Here is a 20,950-nt window from a genome sequence, read left to right as displayed (position 1 = left end):
AGCGGCCCCCGCGGCCCCGCGCCTGCGCCCTGGCCGCCCAGACAGCGCAATGGCGGCAGCGGCGGCTGCCGAGGTGCCAGAAATCTTTCGGCGGTGCGGTTGCAAGGGCATCCGGACCTGCCTGATCTGCGAGCGGCAGCGCGGTGGTGACCCGCCCTGGCAGGTGCCCCCGGGGGTAAGGACTGGGAGAGGGACCGCGCCCACAAACTCCGTTCTTCATACGGGGAAACTGAGGCCCAGCTTGGTCATGAGACAGGCTGGCTTCAAAGCCTGTCAGGGGCTCTGGCGGTAAGGGCGTTGCGGGCTGAGTCTTGGGAGTGAGGAAGGGGCTGGCAGGTGGGTGGGTCTGACCGCAGCTCGCCTGTGGGACTTTGGGGGAATCTGTCAGCAAACCTCGACTTAGCCCTTCGGGTCAGGTGCTGGCAGGGTCAGTGGCACGAGGGGTAAACGACGTGGAAAGGGCGGAGGGTACTGAATACTAGACCACGGTGCCTAAGGGCCATAGACAAAAGTGGGCACGGGGGCAATTAATTCCAGTTAACTAATGAAAAAAGAGCGTTTGGACTGACCTGGAAGTATCGTGGTCGGTTGCAGGGGCGTATCCGCCGGGCAACTGCGTGGGTAGAGGCCTGGGGTAGGAAGGTGGAGCGATGCTTCACGTGAGGCAGATGAGGCTGGAGACGTTGAGGGGCTCTGATCACAGAGGGTCCCCCTGTGTCAGCTGAGCAGGCTGGACTTGTCCTGAAAGCCATGGAGAGCTCCTGAAGGGGTTTAAAGGAGTGACTAGGTCAAATGTGAATTTTAGAAAGATTCTGGGAGAGGAGTGGGACAGATATGACCGCGTAGAAGCTGGGAAGCCAACAAGGAAACTGCCCAGTGTATGTGGTAAAAGTACCCAAGGTCCCGTGGAAAACAGATGGCATGCCTCAGAAATTAAACATAAAATTACTTACAATTCCACAATCCCACTTCTGGGTATATATCCAAGAGAACTGAAAGCAAGGTCATGAAGAAATATTTTTATCTCAGGTTCATAGCAACATTATTCACTTTAGCTAAAATATGGAAGCAACCCAGTACCCTTGACAGGGGAATGGATAAACAAAATGTGACACATTCACACAGTGGATTATTCAGCCTTAATAAGGAAGGAAATTCTGACACATGCTACAACATGGATGAACCTCGAGGACATTATGCTAAGAGAAAGAAGCCAGTCACAAAAGACAAATACTGTATGATTCCTGTTATATGGGTACCTAGAGTAGTCGCATAGAGACAGAAAGAAGTGTTGTTGCTGGGGGATGGGGATGGGGAGAGGGGAATTATTGTTTAATGGGGACAGAGTTTCAGTTTTACAGGATGAAAAAGTTCTGGAGGAGGACAGTGGGGACGGCTGCACAACAATGTGAATGAGCTGATAAACTTTTTTTTTTCTTTAAATTGCACAATGTCTGAACTGTACCAGTAGCCATGGGTGTGAAGACACAGGACACTGTGTAGGGGACACCATCCCAGCCTGATGGCCGTGGGACAAGGAGAGTGAGATGTCCAGGATGCCTCCCCAGTTTTAACATGCCCCATGTGAGGGGCCCAGGAGACGGAGGAGATGGTCTGAAGCTCAGGAAGCGTCTGAGCTGGAGTCGGAGGCTGGAGGTGAAGCTTTAGGATGGAGTGAAATCCACAGAGAAAATCAGAGGGCCCACAGCTGGGCATGTGAGAGGAAGAGGAGCAGGGCCACAGAAGCCAGGCCTGAGTTCTGGAAGCCTCTGAGGTCCTCGCTGGGTGGCTCTGGCCAGAACCTGCAACATCTGCGTCTCTAGCTCACACATAGGGATGGTTATGCTACACTCCTCCTAGAGTTGTCCTGGGGGTGAAACTATTAATAGATAATCTGGCCAGGCGTGGTGGCTCATGCCTGTAATTCTAGCACTCTGGGAGGCTGAGGTGGGAGGATCGCTCAAGGTCAGGAGTTTTGACACCAGCCTAAGCAAGAGCGAGACCCCATCTCTACTAAAAATAGAAAGAAATTAGGAAATTAAAAATACATAGAAAAAATTAGCCGGGCATGGTGGCACATGCCTATAGTCCTAGCTACTTGGCAGGCTGAGGCAGAAGGACTGCTTGAGTCCAGGAGTTTGAGGTTGCTGTGAGCTAGGATGACGCCACAGCACTCTAGCCCAGGCAACACAGTAAGACTCTGTCGCAAAAAAAAAAAAAAAAACCAGCAAAAAAAAAAAAAGCTTAATGCTGTGGACGTGAATATTAGCTATTTCATTAACTAACTCTTTTTAATGCAGAGAGCCAGGAGAGGAGAGTATAGCTGAAACCAAAGGAGAGATTTAAGCAGCAGTCATTGGCAGTGTGACTGGGGGTCTGCCTGGAGAACAGAGTGAGGGAGAGAGGCTCAGCTCGGTGGGGAGAGCAGGGCGAGGCCCAGGGAAGGGGACTGCCCTCTTGGGCAGCACTCAGACTTGTGATAGGCCCGGGCCAGCGCGACCTAAAGAGGCTGGGGACACAGATATGGAGCAGGGGAGGGTGGCTGGGTGCTCCTGGAAGCAGCTGTTGAGACAGTGTGAGGAGTGCAGGGGTGCGAGTGTACACGCGTGTGATGTGTATGAACAGGAAGAGGAGGAGGGCAGGGGCACGGACAGACGCCACCCCCTGGCCTCCCAACATGTGCCACTCACCCCGTGGACAGCCTGGAGGCTCCAGCTCTAGGATGAGCAGTTTTCTCAACCCCTGGCCTGGCTGGATGCTTTCACACAGGTCTGCTCCTTCAGTCCTCCTGAGGCTGGGGAGGACAGAAGATGTCCCGCAGAAACAAGGAACAGTGCAGGTGTGCAGGCTGCTCCCTGGCTGTGCAGGCTCGGGCCGGCTCCTTAACTTCGCTGAGCCACCTTTGTAAAATGGAGAATGAAAATAGGATTGTGCAGAGGCTCTTCTTTTACAGAGGCGGAGCATGAGAAGGGAGCCCGAGTTGTTCACTCAAGAGGGCTGCAGGCCTTCCTTGGGGCAGCCTGGGGCAGGGGTTCTGCCTTCCGAGGTGGCTTCCGGGGAGGGCTAAGCCGTCAGAAACTCAACTCGGAGGCAGCCAGGTGGGCAGGGGCTGTGCTCACAGGGGGCCTCTGGAAGACACACGAGTGCCGGGTGAAGGAGGTTTGCCATGGCTCTAGGACCCGTGCTTCTTTTGCAGAAAACACACCGTTTCATTTACTGCTCGGACACTGGCTGGGCTGTGGGAGCCGAGGAGTCAGACTTTGAGGGCTGGGCCTTCCCCTTCCCAGGAGTGATGCTGATAGAGGACTTCGTGACCCGGGAGGAAGAAGCCGAGATGGTGCATCTCATGGACCTGGAGCCCTGGAAGCTCTCACAGTCTGGACGGAGGAAGCAGGTAAGCCAGGCCCTAGCTGGGAGGCCGGGGGAAAGGCCAGGCCAGACTGAAGGGACAGCCCCACTGCTCAGAGTCCTCTGTAGCCACACCTCACGCACCTCCCTTGCAGGGAGGACAAGCCTCCCCTGACCTTGGGGCTGTGGGTAGCCAGGGTCACTGCAGAGTGTGTTTTAGTTCCAGAACATTTTCATGTGCAAAAAGAAACCCCACACCCGTTAGCAGTCAATCCCCATTGGCCCCGCTCCTGGCAGCCACCAAGCTGCTTACTGTCTCCTCAGGGTCTGCCTCCTCCTGCTGGAATGTCCCATCCTTGAAGTCAGGGCTTCCCTTTGCCTTGGTCACTACGATTGAATTCTTCAGACCTGATCTGTGATGAACGTTTCTGTGAGCTCAGACACTTCTTCACCTCCCTTTGTCTTCACCCTCCAGGACTACGGCCCCAAAGTCAACTTTCGGAAACAGAAGCTGAAGACCGCGGGCTTCCGAGGCCTCCCCAGCTTTAGCCGTGAGGTGGTGCGGAGGATGGGCCTCTACCCCGGGCTGGAGGGCTTCCGGCCAGTTGAGCAGTGTAACCTGGACTACTGCCCCGAGCGGGGCTCTGCCATCGACTCCCACTTGGATGACGCCTGGCTGTGGGGGGAGCGGCTAGTGAGCCTCAACCTCCTGTCCCCAACCGTGCTGTCCATGTGCCGCGAGGCGCCCGGCAGCCTCCTGCTCTGCTCAGCCCCGTTGGCTGCCCCAGAGGCCTTGGTGGACAGCGTGATAGCCCCCAGCAGGTCCGTGCTGTGCCAGGAGGTGGAGGTGGCTATCCCCTTACCCCGCCGCTCCCTGCTGGTGCTCACGGGGGCCGCACGGCACCAGTGGAAGCATGCCATCCACCGCAGACACATCAAGGCCCGCCGCGTCTGTGCCACCTTCAGGGAGCTGTCCGCCGAGTTCTGTCCCGGAGGGAGGCAGCAAGAACTGGGCCACGAACTCCTGCAAATCGCTCTCTCCTTCCAAGGAAGGCCCGTGTGAGTTCCACTTGGGGACAGGAGCTGGCGCTGGGCCTGGCCGGAGTCGCTGGCCCCAGAGTTGGCCATTCTTGGGATTGAAGTGGGGAGCCCAGTGCAGGGCTTTTTTCCCAGCTCATTAGGTTTTAGGAGAAGACATCTGACCCCCGAAGCCACAGGCAGTGTGAGCCCTGCCCAGGCGCTGGTTCTGGCAGGAGTACACCTCAGTCAGTCCCCTTAGACCTGCGCTGTGGCCACTCTGCTTCTGTTATTTAAAATTGGACACAGTTTGGGGAGAGTGGGATACTTTGAGCTTTAAAAAGGTTGAGAACATTTAAAACCATTTTCTTCTTTATCCGTCTCTCTGAGGCTTCCTGATGTCCCACTGTCCAGTCCCTTCGTTTGGGGAGCGTGTTGGATTGGAGAACAGAATTGGTAGAGGCTTTGAGGTTCAGACTTCACAGTTGGGGACAGCTTTGAGCCAGGCTCAGCCTGGGCCATGCTTGACCCTTGTGGTAGGGGCTGCGACGAGGGCAGGGAAGTCTGAGAGAGCCTGGCCCCCACTTCCCATAATGCTGTAGGGGAAGCAGGGAAAAGGCTCCTACTTCCCAGGACACCACAAGGTTGTTCACTGTGTGGCTCTGATGCAGTGTGGGGTGCTTACCTGGATGGACAGCTGCCCAGGTACAACAGCGGCCAGGTGAGGAGCAGGCCAAGGAGGCCGAGGAGGGGCCCGTGAGCCTGGACCCCATGGCTGTGTCTCCTGTGCTTATGAGACAAACACACTCAGCTCACTGCCATGTGCCAGCAGCCGAATTCAGGGGAGCAAGGCCTCGTCACGTGGTCAGCACCGTTCTGCAAAGTCAGTCCAGAACCTTCCCCAGAGCTGTCCGGCAGGGGAGCTGCTGGCTGCCCAGCTACTGCGCCCCTGGTGAGGTCTAAAGAACCCTGTGAAGACCCAGTGGAGAGGCTGCCCAGTTGCAGGGCCTGGTGGGTGGGGCAGGCACCTAGACCACCTGGCTGCCGCTCCCATCAGCTCACGGGGAGCATGAGAGGGGAGCACGTCCTCTTCCCAGTGTCAGGACCCCAGATGCAAGCAGATGCCAGCTGGGCCTGGTGGTCTGCTCTAGAGGGGTTTGTGCGAGGTCTCTGCCCCTCACAGCGGGCACCCCCAGGCAGAGCCTGCAAGATGCTCTGCGGGAAACGCACACTCGGGGAACGCTGCACACGGAGACCTCGCCAGGAGAGGCCCAGTGAGGCTTGGGGAGATACTGAGCAAAGATAGCTGTTCTCCCCAGCTATCTTTTGATAGCGTCCTCAGATATACTTTAGGAAACATTTGTTACATGATCGGTCGGTGACCCCCCCAAGTTGAGTCTGTCCTGGAAACTGTGACATGAAGACCACTAGGCCCCACGTGCCTGCTGTCTCCACAGCCACGCCTCGCCTGGCTGGATCGGGCAGGAGGGCGCCAGACCAGGACGCTTCCGCCACAGCCCGGCTCCTGGCACGCTGCCCTGCACACTTCTGAAGGGCTGGGCCCTCCTGCCACCGCCTGCGGGTACCACCTGCTTACCTCATGTTGGCCAGGTGGCCTCACACATCCTCCAGCACTTTCCTTAGGCAGCAGACCTGTGTTGTGCAGACTAGGCTGTCTGCTCTGATGTTCCTGCAGTCTCAACAAGGGGCAAGCAGGAGTCCCCTGTGGGGGACTCACTAATACAGAAGTGTCCACTCTGAGGGCAGCTTCCTGTGGCGTCCTGCTCCTGAGTAAGCCGAGGGGTAGCTCAGCTGACATCAGCCTGCCCTTCGCAGAGATTTATTCAGAGTGGTGGGTGGTGAGGTCTGGGCTGGTCCTAACTCGGGAGCATTCTCTGGGGCTACTCCTGCCTAGACTGGCGTTTAACCTGCCTGTCCCATGTCCCACAGCAACCCCCAGGCGGCCAGCAGGTGGCCTAGAAAGAGGGCTTCGCGAGGAGCCTCTGGGCTCAGTCCTGTCCCAGCCCTGCCCTGGCCGGCCCCACTCAGGACTCCACCTGTTAACTTTCCAGAGCCATCCGATTCAAGACAAAAGCCTCCTCTCGATGAGTCTGCAATGTGAAGTGGATCCCAGCACGGCAGGCTCCTTGGGCTCACTGCAGGAGTGGCCCACGGAGCCAACAGCACCGTGTGCCCTGCCCTTGACAGGGGCGGGGCAGCGTCTTCTCTAAGGAAGCTGCACCCCCACTTTAAGTGCTGTCTGGCTCAAGGCTGGGTGGGCCTCTGGACTGGCAGGGCACAGGTGCTGCCAGTTGCTTTGCACACCCGATTCCCAGGAGCCTCTAGGTTGAAGTGCCAGAAAATTAAAAATATGGGGCAGAAATTCTTTCCTGGAAGGGGGCCTCCACCTCAGTGGGTGACTGTTAGGAAACACAGCACGTGTGGGTGCTTCCTCATCAGCGCCGCCAGCCCGTGGGAGGGCCCTGCATGCGCCTGCACAGCCTGGGCCCGGGCCCCAGAGCCACAGGGACCTGGGGATGGAGAACGTCCCACGCAACCAGAACATCAGGGGTTTTTCTGGACGGCTTAGGAGGACGTTCCTACCAACCATTTAGATTGGGCTCTGCTGGCGCTCCGCCACCCACGTGGGCTGCCTCTTCCTCTGTTTCCGGAAAGAGAGGGCCCTGCCTGGGAAGTGGCAGGCAGAGGCACTCACTGTCGGGGACAGCGTGTCTGGTGTTAGCACCCTGACTCTCCATTCCAGAGATGTCCACGCCCCTCACCAGGGCAGCCTGTTAGGACACCAGCCAGTGACCAGCCACAGGAGGCGGCAGGTGGGGTCCAGGAGAAGGGCCCTCGTGCCAGGGTGGGGGTCACCCATGCAGCAGACACAGGGGAAGGACCAAGGCTGCACACGTCCCCCTGCCTGCAGCATCCTGCCAGGAACAGAAAGCGCCTTCAACAGCTTTACTGGTTTATTCAGTTCAATCCAGGGCAACTGTTTTAAGAACCCACACACGGGACAGGAGGTATGTTGGCCATACATGGTCTGCGTAATGTCATGCATAAATAATCAGCACAGGACAGTAACGGCTGCAGGTGAACTCTGACCCACTCAGGCTTATGTGGTTTTGTCCTCAACAGACCTTCCTAGAAGACGCTAAAACACATTCTGCCTTCTAAGTTTCTAAAATAGAAACACTTGCTTTTCGAGACTGTGTCAGGTGCTAAATGAGAGTGTTCCACATTGGAAGGGCCTCAGCGTGTCTGGAGCACCAGGAGGGCTGGAAACTAGGGCAAGCCCACGATGGCTCCAGGGCGGCCCGAGGCACCTCTCACCACGGCAGAGGCTACGGTTCTCAGAACACTCTTCAAAATCAGGCTAAATCTCCAAAAACCAAATTTCTAACCTGCAAGTGGCTTCTGCAGCTCCCCGTCCATCTCCCCGCAAGCTCTGGGGTGACCCTGAGGTTTCCCCTCCTGACAAGCATGGCCCGTGCCCCCGGTCAGGTCTGCCCCACACAAACCGTCTGCCTCACGCCGCAGAACTGGACAGGCTGGAGCCGGGAGAGCACTCTCGGGATGAAACCAGAGAACAAGAAACTACAAGGCCACCATCCTCCTGATAAGAGCACTAAAGACATACACGTGGCATTGTCTCTACCCACATGGCACCATCACTGGGCCCCTGGTGTGTGGGGACCAGGTGTAACACTGGTCCCGGCTGGCCTTGGAGGTGTCCCTTCCACAGACTGAGTGTGGCACTCTGTGGGCTGGGGCACCAGATGGCCCGGGAAGGGGAGCAGCAGGAGGGGGCCGTGCCGGGACCTCTCAAAAGGCTCAGGCCAGAGTAAGGGCCTGCTGCCCCAAACCCTGGAGAGCCACCACTCATGAGCCAGCCCGTCTTGTCCCTGCCAGGACACAAGGCAGCCGTCTTGGAGTGACACCGACATTCTTTAGCGAAGCAAACATATCAAACCAGAAGAGCCTCTCGGCTCCAGGGAAGTACAGACATGCGCTAGAAGGCGAGTGAGTCACAGACAGACGTCTGCAGGGGCCACAGAGGTCATACCCTTTGGAAGGTGTAGGGCTCTTGTCTGGCCCCACAGGGCACGATGTCCACGCTCCCCATAGATGCCACGACATACAGTGGGCCGTCTGGGCACAGCTCCCTGAGGCCCCCAGCACCTCTGAGCTGTGTATTAAGGTCTCTGTTCTCAACGGTATGTCACATCCCAGAGACCTCTGGGCCATCCAGAATCCCACAGCCCGGATAGCCCAGACCCCGCAGAGATATTAAACTGGTACAAGAAATGTAATCAGAGCATGACCAAGCCCAATGACTATGAGAACAAAAGACAAAGTGTCCCTCTCCAGGTGACTGCTGGGGAGTGGGGTCAACACGGTTTCTAACGGCAGCTCAGGTGCCACATGCTCCCACGTCAGCTGCTGCTGTGGCGTGTGCATGTGTCCCAAGAACACAGGGGCAGGTCTAGTAGGTGCCTTTAGTGAAATGCCAGACCCGACACCACACAGCTGGGTCAGCAAGTGCACGGGGGACCCTGTGCTGGCTGAGAGGCCTGGAGGGCCCAGCAGGGAGCACGTGTGGGGTCTCACCCCGCTGCAGTTGCTTGGTGTCCTAACAAGGAGGGCCTGCATTTGGCCCCTGGACCCACTACCCACGGGCTAGGCCAGGCCAAGCCAATGGCCTGGTCTAAATAGGAAGCCCCCCAGGGTGTCCCCTCCTGCTACCTGGGGCCAGGGGCAGCAGCAACCTGGGCAGGCTTCTGGACTGTGGGTCCTTTCCCCAACCTGGTGGCTTTGCTGAGTCCATGTGGTCTGGCCTCCAGGCTGGCTGGGAAAAGAGAACCTGAGCCTACTGCGCCTCAGGTACCCCTCGATTAATTTGTCCTTCTCAGTGGGCACCTCACACTGATGCCCACAGACATGCCTTCCTGACCCTGGCCAGGCCTCCCACTCTTGGAATCTCCCCAGGGCCTGGCAACTCTGACATTAGCTGCAGCACCCACCCCACCTCTGCGCTGATGTGTGCCCCAGGCTTCCGCCTCTCCCCTCCCCCCAAAGCCAGGCCACCCAACTCCCTCCAGGGCTAGAGGGAGGAAACACCAAGCTGTCCTCCTGCATCCAGCTGATAGCCACAGTCCCCGCCTAATCGCCACTAGACATGCTCCCCTCAGGTCTCCTGGGGCAACTCTCTGAACTCACGCCCCTGCCAAGATGCTCCCTTCCCCAGCCAGATGCATGTTCCAGGTCTCAGAGAGTCCCTTGGCCACTGAGTACTGCTCATAGCCCTTCAGGAGACGGGCCCTGTGGACGGATCCCCGGAGCCCCTTTTGCTTGCCCCGACCCAGGAAATCCCAGGGCCAAGGAATCAGCCTTTCTTTGCCCCCTAAGCTCTCAGCAACACAGTGTCTTGGTTAATTACCAGATGTTCCATCTTCTCAGGGAAGATCATCCAGGTTGTTACATTAGGACAAGAGTAAAACTTTGGTCTTGAACCATCTGGCAGTGTCTAAGCAGCCTGGTGAGCAGTTCGGCATTGTTGAGTCTCCCCAAACGCAAGCGGTTTTCGTCTGGCCCCTGGGCACCGGCCCAGCCGCTCACACGACCTGCAGGCTGCGCTCGTGCCCGTCCAGCTGCACCTTGAGCTTGTGCAGCTCCTCGATCTCGCGGTTGTGGCGCTCCGTCTTGTGGCGCACCAGCGAGCGGTAGAAGTGGATGGTGAAGACCACGAAGATGAGGCCCACAGGCACCATGATGATGGTGGACACCAGGGCGGCCTGCCAGCCCGTGTGGCTGCCGGGGCCGGGCTGGCGCCTGGCGTCCACGGGGAGGAACTTGATCCAGCAGAGCAGCACCACCTCGGCCAGGAAGAGCAGGATGCCCAGCACGGTGGAGAAGCCCCAGGCGAGCTCGATGTAGGGGTGCATGCGCTCGTGCGGCGACTCGCTGATGGAGTTGAGGTTGTGGATGTTGCTCACGGCCTCCACGTTGGGCAGGATGCACGTGCTGATGAGCAGGGCGAACAGGTGCACGGCCACCAGCACCGTGGTGCAGGCGCTGAAGGCGATGAGCAGCGGCCGCGGGTACTGGTACTGCGTCTCCAGCTGCACCTCCACCATGGCCACCTGCGAGGAGGAGCGGGGCTGGGTGGGGAGGGCAGGACAGGGTGCACCCCCACCATGGCCACCTGCCAGGCAGTATGGAGGGCTGCAGGCACCCACGGACTCACCTACCTGGGGACTCACCAAGTTCTGGGCCCCTGAAGATCAGAGGATCTCTCCTCGATAGTTAAATATTTCAAACTTCCCTTTTTCTGTCTAGCTAAAGATGATCACACTAAGGGAAAATCTAAAAAGTACAGAACAGAGTAGAGACACACAGGTGATCACCTCCAGGTGCCCTCCCGGACCCAGAAGCAAGGATGCCTCTGTGGTGCCCAGCTAGCACCCAGGTCACAGGTCCACTGCCCTGGGCACGGTCTGCACAGCTTTGCTGATGTCAGAGCCAGGCCAAAGCTGGCTTAGCTGCAAAAAACGGCTGTTTTTCAAAAAATAAAAACTGACCTTTCAAAAGGTAAAAAGGGAGACTCCTGATGGTCCCCGGACTTGGAGCTGCGCACCTGGACGGCCTCGTACAGACCACACAGGGCAGCTTGCAGCCGAGACCAGAAGCTGGGGGAAAGCTGCATGTCTGAAGGCCAGGAAAGGCGGGAGAGGCGAGGGGAGCAGCTGCGGGAAGGAGCCTGGGCTGGGCCAAGGGAGAGAAATCGGCACTGCAGGCAGGGGATACCAGTGGTGAGCGAGGCCTGAAACGGATGCGCCAAGCACCACGGTCTCCACGTGTCATCTGGAAACCTGCAGCAGCTAAGTGCCCTCCTCGAGGGGGTGGGGTCGCAGGGCTGCTAGGGTTTGCTATAAGCATTTTTAAAACTATATTCACGTATTACACTTTGATGAAATAAAAATTATTTTTAAATGAAAGGAAGAAAAAGCCCCAAAGAGGGAGCCGGAAGCCCCAGCTTATTTCTGTGGCAGGCGGTGTCTACTGCCACTGCTGCCTGCTCACCATGCACCCCAAGGGGTTTTCACAGCACGCCCTTCCCACACTTCCCCTGCAGTCAGACCAAGGCCACACCCAGTGGCGCTCTCCTGGGCCCCCCACCTGCCCCCAGCACTGTGGATCCCCCTCCTCCCCCCAGGAGGGTTTAGTCCAGGCCCAACAAGGACTGCAGGGGAACCAAAGACCTCCCCAGCAGCCAAAGAAGCCAGACTAGTCAAAGAATTAGGCAGGGAGGCAAAAAGAAAAAGACTGAGGAAGGTTTTCCACCCACAGTGCTTGCCTCCTAGATCAGCCATCCCTGTTTTTTAATATATATAAGAAGATTTCATAACTTTTAGCAATTACTGCCTCTTGGGGAACCTTATCCCTTCACCTCACCTTCAATGATGATGGAATACTTGGTAGGTAGAAGAAGATACGGCAGTCTTAGTGGACCAGAGCTGAATAGTAACTCAATAGTGCTATGGCTGCAGCCATTGTCAAAAATATCTAAAAGACAGTAGTCACAATACAACACTGAGGGGTAGTCTCTTCCCAGTGCCCCTGTGGCTCTAGGTGGGCTCTTATTACCACAAACGATATGGCCCAACAAAAGGATATCACAAACTACAGAGGGTTCCAAGAAGGAACTAAATAGATTAAAAGGTAGGAGATAAGGTCTACAAAGAGTGGTTGTGTTCCACCTCAAGAGAAAAGGCCCAAGGGCCATTTTCACTGTGTTTATGCAGAGATTTTATGAGGGGCCTGGGATCACTGGTTCTCTGTGTTAGGGCAAGGGTAAACATGAGGAAATAAGCTAATGGTTAGGCCTAAGTGCTTGCTGCTGGACAAAGGAACAGCTTTGCAATTCTAATTAGGGAATACATAATATAAACAAGGGACCCCACCTAGCAAAGTGCCTGTTTTCACTGTTCTGTGTCCCTGCCCCATTCAGCTAGGATTTCTGATGATCTGCATCTGCCACTTATTTTCCCTAAGCTGCCCCCAGTCTGAAGAACCATCTGATTGAATGGTGGTAGATTAATTGAATCAATCGAGGGGGCGTACGCTGGCTTCCCAGTGCAGCCCTCATATCCGCAGCTTCTGAATCTGGAGATGCAACCAACCATGCAGCAAAAATATTGTGGGAGGGGAACCACAATAACAAATAATACAAATAAGAAATCAATACGGTATAACCATTCACATGGCATTTACACTGTATGAGGTGTTCTAAGTAATCTAGAGATGACTTAGAGTATACAGGAGGATGTGCATAGGCTATATGCAAACACCACACCAGGGACTCAAGCATCCGTGGATTTTGGTACCCCCGGGGGTCCTGGAATCCAGCCCTCCAGGATACCAAGGTATGACTGCATACTCTGTCATGGCCAATACAGGTCAGGCTGGGGCAATCTGGCTGAGAGAGAACTTCTAGAAGAGAGAGCAAAGGCACTTCTGGAATGTGCCTCCAAACTGCATAAGGAAGCACTTGCTGGTAGAGAGGAGATACTCATCAATGAGCAGGAAATGACTGATTACAGGAGAATCGGACTGCCCCCAGGCCAGGTCAAGCTGGGTGACCCGGATTCCCACCCCTACTATTCTCATTCTAACACCACTGCATACCCCCGAGGGCAGTCATTAAGTCTCAAACTCTTCCTCCAGAATTCACAAGTCCAGTTTTATAGCTTTATTCACAGGCCTTCTTTTCAAATTTTATTTAGTGATCTTGAAGCCTCAGTCTTGGGGGAGCATCTTGTTGGCTGAAAAACTGTAAAGCTGTCTAAGTTTGCAAAGCCAAATATTTGGAAGGCCAAGGTCTAAAAAAGACAGCTGCAGCCAGGAAATGATTTCCAAAACCCAGGCCCCACACAAAAGGAAACCACTTGTGTTAAGTACTTAAGAGTTAATTTTTCAAAGGTGTTTGGGGGAAGCACAGGCCAGAAAAATTTAATGCAATATTTTAATTCTTCTGTCCTATAAAAAACAAGCTTCAATGGTGACATCTAAACTTCTCACACATGTTCCTTAAAATTAAGCTTGAGAAAATATTCTGTCTTTTTAATGAGATGAAAACCATGGAAGTCACTCTGAGCCAAAGTTGTGCACCATATAATTATATGCTTCGTCAATATGTTAAAAAAAATAAAACACAGGACCTAAATAAGCCTTTGCTTTAACCTACAGTCTTAAACACAAAACTAGGTGACCTCTGTCCCGCCTTGTACAAAGCCTCACCCTCTCTATGAAACGTCCCATTTGTCCAAGAGTGGCCCGTACGGATGACTGAGCAGGCCCTCATGGCCACAGTGGCTCACTGTCAGTTTATTATTTGAAATTAACCTACCAGTTTAACAACTGAGGCTCTGGGCTATAGAAAAAGAATTGTTTTTACATAAAGAAATAAATGGCTTCCAGCCCAGTTAGACCTCTGAGCACACTGTTGGGTCTCACTCCCAGTACTCGACCTCTGGAACCATTCCCCCAAGGGACGTGGGTTTGGAGTCAACAGGAGATAGGCTTTGCCTCCAGACTGATTTTTGTCCTAGGGGATGATGCTTGGGGAATGACTCAGGGAAACTGGCAGCCGGGAGCCAGGCCAGAGGTTCTGCTTCGTCACCCCAGAGGCCACATTCAGGGAACAAGTCTGCATCCCCAATTGGGCTAAACTGAGCAAACCCCAATCAATCTGTGAGTCCCTGCTCAAATCTCTCAGATTTCCAAACTTTTGGGTGGTGCCCGAGATGGGACAGACGTGGGTATCTTTCCCCAGGAAACCCTGTACACTGAAACACTGAAGCTATTTTAATTACCCTGCACTAACCTCCTTGCTAAGCAAATACTTTCCGGGCACAGAAAGAGGGGCTGAGGACTTAGGGCCTTGGAATCCCACCCTCCATCCTCCCCGCACAGCCTCCCTCCACCGCCCCCCCGCCCCAAAGAACAGCCCTTTTGGAGGAGCTGGTACATGGGCAAACACTTCCCAATGGTCCATCCTGGCTGCCAGCGGCCTGGAGGGAGCACTCTGCCCCCTAATTTGACCAGCCGAGCTCCCCAAATGGGCTGCACTCACCATGGCAAAGCCCGAAAGGAGGGCTGAGGTCCTGCTGGAGGCCTTCAGCTTGGCCCTGCTCAGGTACAGCTTCCTCCAGGACAGGGCCTGTACCGAGTGGTGATTGGAGGTGACCAGTTCCAGGTAGCTGCGGCGGACCCAGTCGCGGTAATCCATGCCCTTGTGGCCAGGCTCAGAGCAGGCAGGAGTGGAGGGGTCCACAGGCACATTGAGCTCAGCATTCATGGTGGGAGCCAGGCTGGGGAAGGGAGAGAGACATACTCAGGCCGCTAAGAGGGTTTCTATGGCCTTGAAAAGCCAGACTCAGGCTGGGCGTGGTGGCTCATGCCTGTAATCCTAGCACTCAGGGAGGCCGAGGCAGGAGGATTGCTTGAGGTCAGGCGTTCAAGACCAGCCTCAGCAAGACCCCGTCTCTACTAAAAATAGAAAGAAAGTAGCCAGGTAACTAAAATAGAAAAAATTAGCTGGTCGTGGTGGTGCACCCCTGTAGTCTGAGCTACTCAGGAGGCTGAGGCAGGAGGATTGCTTAAGCCCAGGAGTTTGAGGTTGCGGTGAACTAGGCTGACGCCACGGCACTCTAGCCCAGGGCAAAGAGCAAGACTCTGTCTCAAAAAAAAAAAAAAAAAAAGAAAAAGAAAAGCCAGACTCCAAGCCCATTTAATATTTCCCGGGCCCTGCCGTACGACCTCACGTCAGAGCCATGGGGGTCCAAAGGGAGTGTGGGTGTGGGGCCCTAGTCTCCAAGGCAGTCCCCAAACCAAACACGAGGACCACCTGCAGGAAAGGAAGGTCAGGCTTGCATTCCCAGGCACTGCTGCAGCGAGGTCATCTGTCCACAAAGCCGGAACCCAGCCTCCTGATGGCCAGAAGGCCCCAATCAGGCGTGGCCAAAAGTCCCTACTGAATCCTCTGACTTGCGCCTACCTTCAGGGAACAGCAGCTGTAGTGTTTGGAAAGAGCCTAGCACCTAAAGTCAAAACACCTGGATTTGAGTCGACTACGTGATTCTGAGCATGGCAGCTGAACTCTGACCTCCCGCCCTCATGTTCAGAACGATTCCCACCTGTAGGACTTTTGAACAAGCTAGCTGGAGACTCAAACCTGCTTTCAACGTCCAGGTGCCAACCATGGAATAAACATTTTCAAGTAGCTGCTAGTTTCTCAAATCTAACGTAAATTTTAATCAGTACAGTTTACCCTAAAAAAATGCTGGGTTTATAAAACTAAAGTAAAGCCACATCCAGGCTGCAACGGAACCCTTCTACAAAATGAAAACTAAATCCACCAACTGACACAGTACGTTTTAAGGAGAAACAGACACTGGAGATGTCTGGACTTGTACCTGGTAGACATCTGGTTTGACAACAATAAGGACTGAGTATCAGAAGGAATAATCTGTCAAGATCTGTGAATTCAAACCCAAATCTCCACTAATCCAAACAGAGGATTGGCAGTCTCATGTGGCCCACGGGGCTGGCCTGGCTGCACCACGCCGGGATCCGGTGCTAATTAATCCGCAGGGCACACTTCAAGGGCACAGGCACCGTGTGGCGTACTTGGCCTCAGAAAGTAACTTCTCTGTTCCGACCCCCACAGGCTCCATGGGGAGCCTACTTTAGGCTACTACAAACAGATCAGCGTTTCTAGGGCCCAGGGAGCGCGTGGATGGGTGGGCCCGGGGGTGTTTACCAGGGTCAGCAGCTGAGGAAATGCCCCAGACTTCACCCATCCACACCGGCCTCCAGCAGGCCTTAACAAGAAGGTGCTGGAGGTGGAGAAAGGTCTCTCTTCGTTTGCCAGGCCGCAAAGCCACAGCTTCCACTGGCCAACAGCATCCCCGGGAACAGTTCTGCGCTCTCCTATCTCTGCCAGGGGATGCCAATTACCAGGTCATTTATAGGAAAGCCAACTCGGGTGCTCGGTCCCATCTCAGCCAGCAGCACTGCGCTCGAGCGCTTCCATCCCTGGAATGTCCCTTCCCTTGGGGAGAATACAGAGAAGTGTTGCTCATTAAACCAATCCGTTGGTTAGCTCCACATAATTGAAAATGTCATAGTCTGGAAATGCATTTTTCCCTCCCCCTGCCTCTCCCATAGAGGACGGAATCGAGCCTGCAGGTCTGAGGAAGACGGTACACAGAGCGCGGGGGTAAGACGGTGAGGGGCTGACCTCTGCTCCCCTCAAGCATCTCTCCTTCCTCCCTCCTGCATCTCACAGATGCTTCTTGCACTTGGTTTGAAGGCAGCAAAGGTGAAAGAGGCAAGAATCTCACTGCCCAGTGGGGGAGCAAGACAAGGGGGTGACCTCTTCCAATGAGCTGCAGTGGATAGGGAGGGTGGCAGCGGAAAGGTCACTGCAGGCAACACCAGGGGGCAGGCAACACCAGGGAGGGCATGAGGATGTAGGAGGTAGTGAAGGCAGCCTTGGCAAAGCGGGACCCTCCCTCAAAGATAAGGTGTTGCCGGCATGGTAGGGTCCTGAGAGGCAGGAAGACAAGCTCCAGGCACATTTGGGATGGCTCCCATCCTCCAGGGGACACGGCGGGAAGGCTGGCTGCCTGGGGGATGGGGGCAGCATGACCCTGCTGGCCTTTCTCTAGCGGTGTCCAGCTGTAGGGGCATGGAAGGAGTTGGTTAGTGGAACAGTCTGGGAACTGCTGGGTCAGTCTTGTTTGGGACCACAGTTCAACCCAGGGAATGTCTGGCAGACTGGGAGGCATGGGAAGGCCTGGTGGCTTCCAAAGGGACACGGGTGAAGAAGAGGGAAGTTCAGGGGCCGTGAGTGTAGGCTGGGCTCAAGTCTGAGAGTGGAGATGGAGCGCTCAGGCAATGAGGACTGAGGGTGGCCTCCAGGGCGTGGCCAGGGCAGTCTTGGCCCTGCAGATGTCCCCAGAGTGGGTGGGGTTGGGAAGGAAGGGCTGGCTGTCTGCCTGGAGACAGGCCTGCAGGTCCTGAAGGTAGAGAAGCTGCCTCCTCCAGAGAGTGCAGCCCAGGTCGGGTTCAAATCCATCTTTAGTTGGCAGTGGCCTACCTTGTGCGAGGCCTCATGGCCCAAGGGGAGGGGCAGAGTCTGGTCCCCAGACTCTGGAGCTCAGGCAGCAGGTGGGGTGGGGCCAGAAGGAGCCCTACATTTCTGCCAGGTGGCACAGGCTCCAAAGGATGCGCTCCTGGCTGAAGCCTGTGGGGTTTTTTTGTTTCGTTGTTTTTATAAGGAGCAGAGAAAAGAGTTCTTGTAGGACAACGGTGACCCTCTCTCTAAAGATGAGCGATTCTCCCTGGCAGGTCTATTAGGAATATTTCCAGGGGGGAGGTTTTGGAGTTAGCCTGTCTTGATTCCTCTAAACATCTGGGGCACGGGCAATGGCGAGTGTCTGTCACACAGGCGCGCGGGGCGGGAGCCTCCCAGAGGTGTCCACCTGCATCCCTGCCCCTTTCCCTGGGAAGCCCCAGCGGCTGCAGGACCCGGACTTGGCGCCGCACCCCGCCAGGGATCCCGCGGGGCTGGGGACACCTGGCCGCCCCCCAACTCCGCGGCGGTCCTCTCTTTCTTCCGCTCCATCCCGAGCCTGCCCAGGAAGAAGCCGCGTCCCTCCCCTGGCGAGCGTCCCCGGTCCAATTCCGGCCCCCATAGCTGGGAGGGGACCCCCTCCCCGCCAACCCCCCGCGGGCAAGGGAAGGGTGGGCGCGGAGCCGCCGCCGAGCACTCACCCGAGCTGCCCTGCCCGCCCCGCCCGGCTCCGGGCTCGCGGCAGGCGGCGGTGGCGTGGCCGTGCGGCCCAGTGGCCAGGCCGGGGCGCCGAGCGCGGCCCCCTCCCTCCTTCCGCCGGTCGCACGGGGTACCCCCCCCGGCCCCGCCTCCGCGGGCCGCCCCGCCCCCGCCGGCCGCCGCAGCCGCTGCCATGGCAACGGCGCGCCGCCGTCACGTGACTGGCCCGCGGGGGCGCTGCCGCCACGTCACCCTCCGGGCCGGGAGGGGCGGTGCTCGAGGGCTCTCCTCTGGGAGAGCGGGGGCGGGGGTCTCCGCCCTGTGGCCCCGCAGCCGCCGGGACCACCCCAGGCCCGCGCGCAGGGGAGTGTGGGGTGCCGGGGAGACCGCGAGCCGCGCGCATCCCTCCTTTCCCGGCCCGGGCTCACCGGGAGTGGCCTCAGGGCGGCGACGGGGCGCGTGGGAGGACTGGGCCCGGCCTCCGCGACAGACCAGGAGCTGGGCTTCCTATGCCCCTAGGTCTGAGCGCAGAATGGGAGCCCGGGGTTGGCAGCGTGAACCTCGAGGGGTGCCTGGCACCGGTGCATGGACGCGTGGAGGGGTGGGGCGTGGGAACAGGGCGGGCAGGCGTGAGGTAGGCAGGGTCGGGGAGAGAGGTGGAAGGGGAGGGAGGCTGCGTCTGGCCGCTCAAGTCTGCCCAGGTGCACAATGGCACCACGCAGAGCTCCTCGGGGGGTCGCCCGTACCGCACCGGCCCAGCGACACCAGCGGGGACCCAAGCCTGGCGCAGCGCTCTCTTTCTCATGGCTGTTGGCTGACGGCACCGAAAGGTTTCTGCAGTTCCCAGCCCCTTCTGTTCGCTACTGCAGATAAACTCTGCGGTTTTACCACCCAGATACTCAAACAGTAAAGTTCTTATCAGGAAGTGCATATGAGTAATTCACTGAAGGCGAGATGGGTTCCTATCAGCCTTTGGTGCCACACGGCCCCCTGGTATCCTTCCTACGAGCCTGGTAGGCTGCCGCGTGCCCTACATAGGATTTTTCCATCTGTCACAACAGCATTGGACCGTGACACATTTATCCAATCGCAAGAAAAATTCCACTTGTGTCAACCAATCCAAGTTTTCTGGCAATTGGCAGAGTAGATGTTACAGACATCAGGCTAAATCCATTTACACTTCAGGTTGCACTTTTTTTTGAGCCCAGGCTGGAGTGCAGTGGCACTATCATACCTAACTGCAACCTCAAACTCGTCCCCTCAAGTGATCCTCCCGCCTCAGCCTCCCAAAATGCTGGGATTACAGGTGTGAGCCACCGTGCCCAGCTCAAGTTGCGCTGTAGTGGCCATTGCTGGGAGCCGGAACGATACCTTTTAATCCAGGAGAGCATTTAGAAACTAATAAACCAGGTTCCCTCCTCCTGGTTACTGACCTAACAGACAGGTTAGGCCCTAACAAGGGCATAAGAAAAATCCCAGGTTGACTCCTGCCCCTCCCACCCTACCCCTATATATGGTTATGGGAAAGATATGTTTGAATTTCAGGGGCAAAGTTCCCCAAATGCAATCATACTGTGGCTTTCAAATGTGGAGCTCTTGGTAAGAGGAAATGGAAAACAGGAAGAAAACACTTTGCAAACTGCAGCAGTTGCATCATAGATGAACATCCTTTCTGCAAGGGAGGCCTTGGCTTGTTGAATGCTCACTCCTGCAGCCTGACTTAGCTCATCCTTGAGAAAGCTTCTCATGCCAGTTAGCGTGCCTCCGCCCCCGGGCACGTTTATGCAGCTTGCCGAGACAGAAGCAAAATGCAAGTCATAATTACCAGTGCTTTTCAGAGCTAGTTTCCTAACCAAACACAGAGAATGGCTTTGTTTTTCCCCTAAAAGACCGAGGAGGGTGACAGCACCATGTTGAAAGGAGATCTAACAATTACAAAACTAGTATTAATAGTAGGAGGGTCCCCCTCGGGTGCACAGGTAGTTGAGTGGGAGTTACACAGAGGGGAAGGAGGTTCAGGTCAAGGTGCACAAGTGCCAGCCACCCAGCCAGAATGTCCGGGCTACAGTCTGGGCTATTTCCCTAGTTGGTTGACCTGGGCAAGTCACTTCCTCTCCTATGGCCTCAGCTACCCCACATTTGCAAAAGACCAGTTCTTAGTGGCACACGTAGAGGGTCAGCCACCTTCTAGTCCTGCTCATGGATGCATGTCCCCTCTGTTAGTGGACCGTGGTCCTTGCTTTCCTCTAGACCCCAGGTCTTAGCGCTGATGGCCTCCAAGTTAGTGTGGCTTGTGTCCCCTCGTGTCAGTTCTGGCCCCTCGGCCATTCACTCCTATGATCTAGCGCCTGTCCTCACCCAGTGTCCATCTTCTGACCTTTCTCACTCACTCCAGTCCCCACTACCCCTCCTCCCCGACCCAGCAAGCTCCACCTTCCTCCCGCTCCCTCTCCTTTCCCCTGAGCCTGATGCTTTCCAGCCACGCTCCTGCCACTGTCTTACCTTCTTTAACCTCCTGCCACCACCTTTCCCCACTTGATGGCCAGCCTTCTCAAGAGCTGCACCCAGCCATTTCCTCCTCGGCCCTCTGCAGTCTAGACGGTGTGTTGCCAACCTCAGAGGATGTTTAGCAGTCAGCCTTCTCTGCCATTGGGGGCCCCTCCCTTGTCAGGAAACACCCTCCTTGCTTAGCTCTGGTGACTCTGCCTGTTTGACCCCCTGCTGTCTCCTAGATACATG

At 56.2% G+C, this 20,950-nt stretch overlaps 2 protein-coding genes across 2 annotated transcripts; one reads left to right on the top strand and one right to left on the bottom strand.

The window, feature by feature from the left end:
- The first annotated feature begins 13 nt into the window (after positions 1-13).
- On the top strand, positions 14-4,696 carry ALKBH4 (alkB, alkylation repair homolog 4 (E. coli)). Its single transcript, XM_012640319.1, has 3 exons — positions 14-175; positions 3,197-3,394; positions 3,824-4,696. The coding sequence occupies exons 1-3, from the start codon at positions 50-52 to the stop codon at positions 4,409-4,411; spliced, it is 912 nt and encodes a 303-aa protein (XP_012495773.1). The 5' UTR covers positions 14-49; the 3' UTR covers positions 4,412-4,696.
- A 5,274-nt stretch (positions 4,697-9,970) lies between these two features.
- On the bottom strand, positions 9,971-16,439 carry ORAI2 (ORAI calcium release-activated calcium modulator 2). Its single transcript, XM_012640318.1, has 3 exons — positions 16,393-16,439; positions 14,507-14,744; positions 9,971-10,514 (listed from the first exon to the last, which is right to left on the bottom strand). Exons 1-3 carry the CDS (start codon positions 16,398-16,400, stop codon positions 9,987-9,989), a joined length of 774 nt encoding a protein of 257 aa, XP_012495772.1. The 5' UTR covers positions 16,401-16,439; the 3' UTR covers positions 9,971-9,986.
- Positions 16,440-20,950: the final 4,511 nt, after the last annotated feature.

Source organism: Propithecus coquereli, unplaced genomic scaffold (assembly GCF_000956105.1).
Source record: "Propithecus coquereli isolate 6110/MARCELLA unplaced genomic scaffold, Pcoq_1.0 Scaffold150, whole genome shotgun sequence".
NCBI classification, from domain to species: Eukaryota; Metazoa; Chordata; class Mammalia; order Primates; family Indriidae; genus Propithecus; species Propithecus coquereli.
This window is presented reverse-complemented; position numbering and strand designations above follow the sequence as displayed.

What these genes read in the sequence shown, in the direction of transcription:
- ALKBH4 (XM_012640319.1), top strand. Translation starts at nt 50, where the DNA reads ATGGCGGCAGCGGCGGCTGCCGAGGTGCCAGAAATCTTTCGGCGGTGC. An exon ending in CCTGGCAGGTGCCCCCGGGG is followed by an intron (nt 176 to 3,196) that starts GTAAGGACTGGG and finishes CTTCTTTTGCAG; the next exon opens with AAAACACACCGTTTCATTTA. An exon ending in AGTCTGGACGGAGGAAGCAG is followed by an intron (nt 3,395 to 3,823) that starts GTAAGCCAGGCC and finishes TTCACCCTCCAG; the next exon opens with GACTACGGCCCCAAAGTCAA.
- ORAI2 (XM_012640318.1), bottom strand. An exon ending in TCCTTTCGGGCTTTGCCATG is followed by an intron (nt 10,515 to 14,506) that starts GTGAGTGCAGCC and finishes TCCTCCTCGCAG; the next exon opens with GTGGCCATGGTGGAGGTGCA.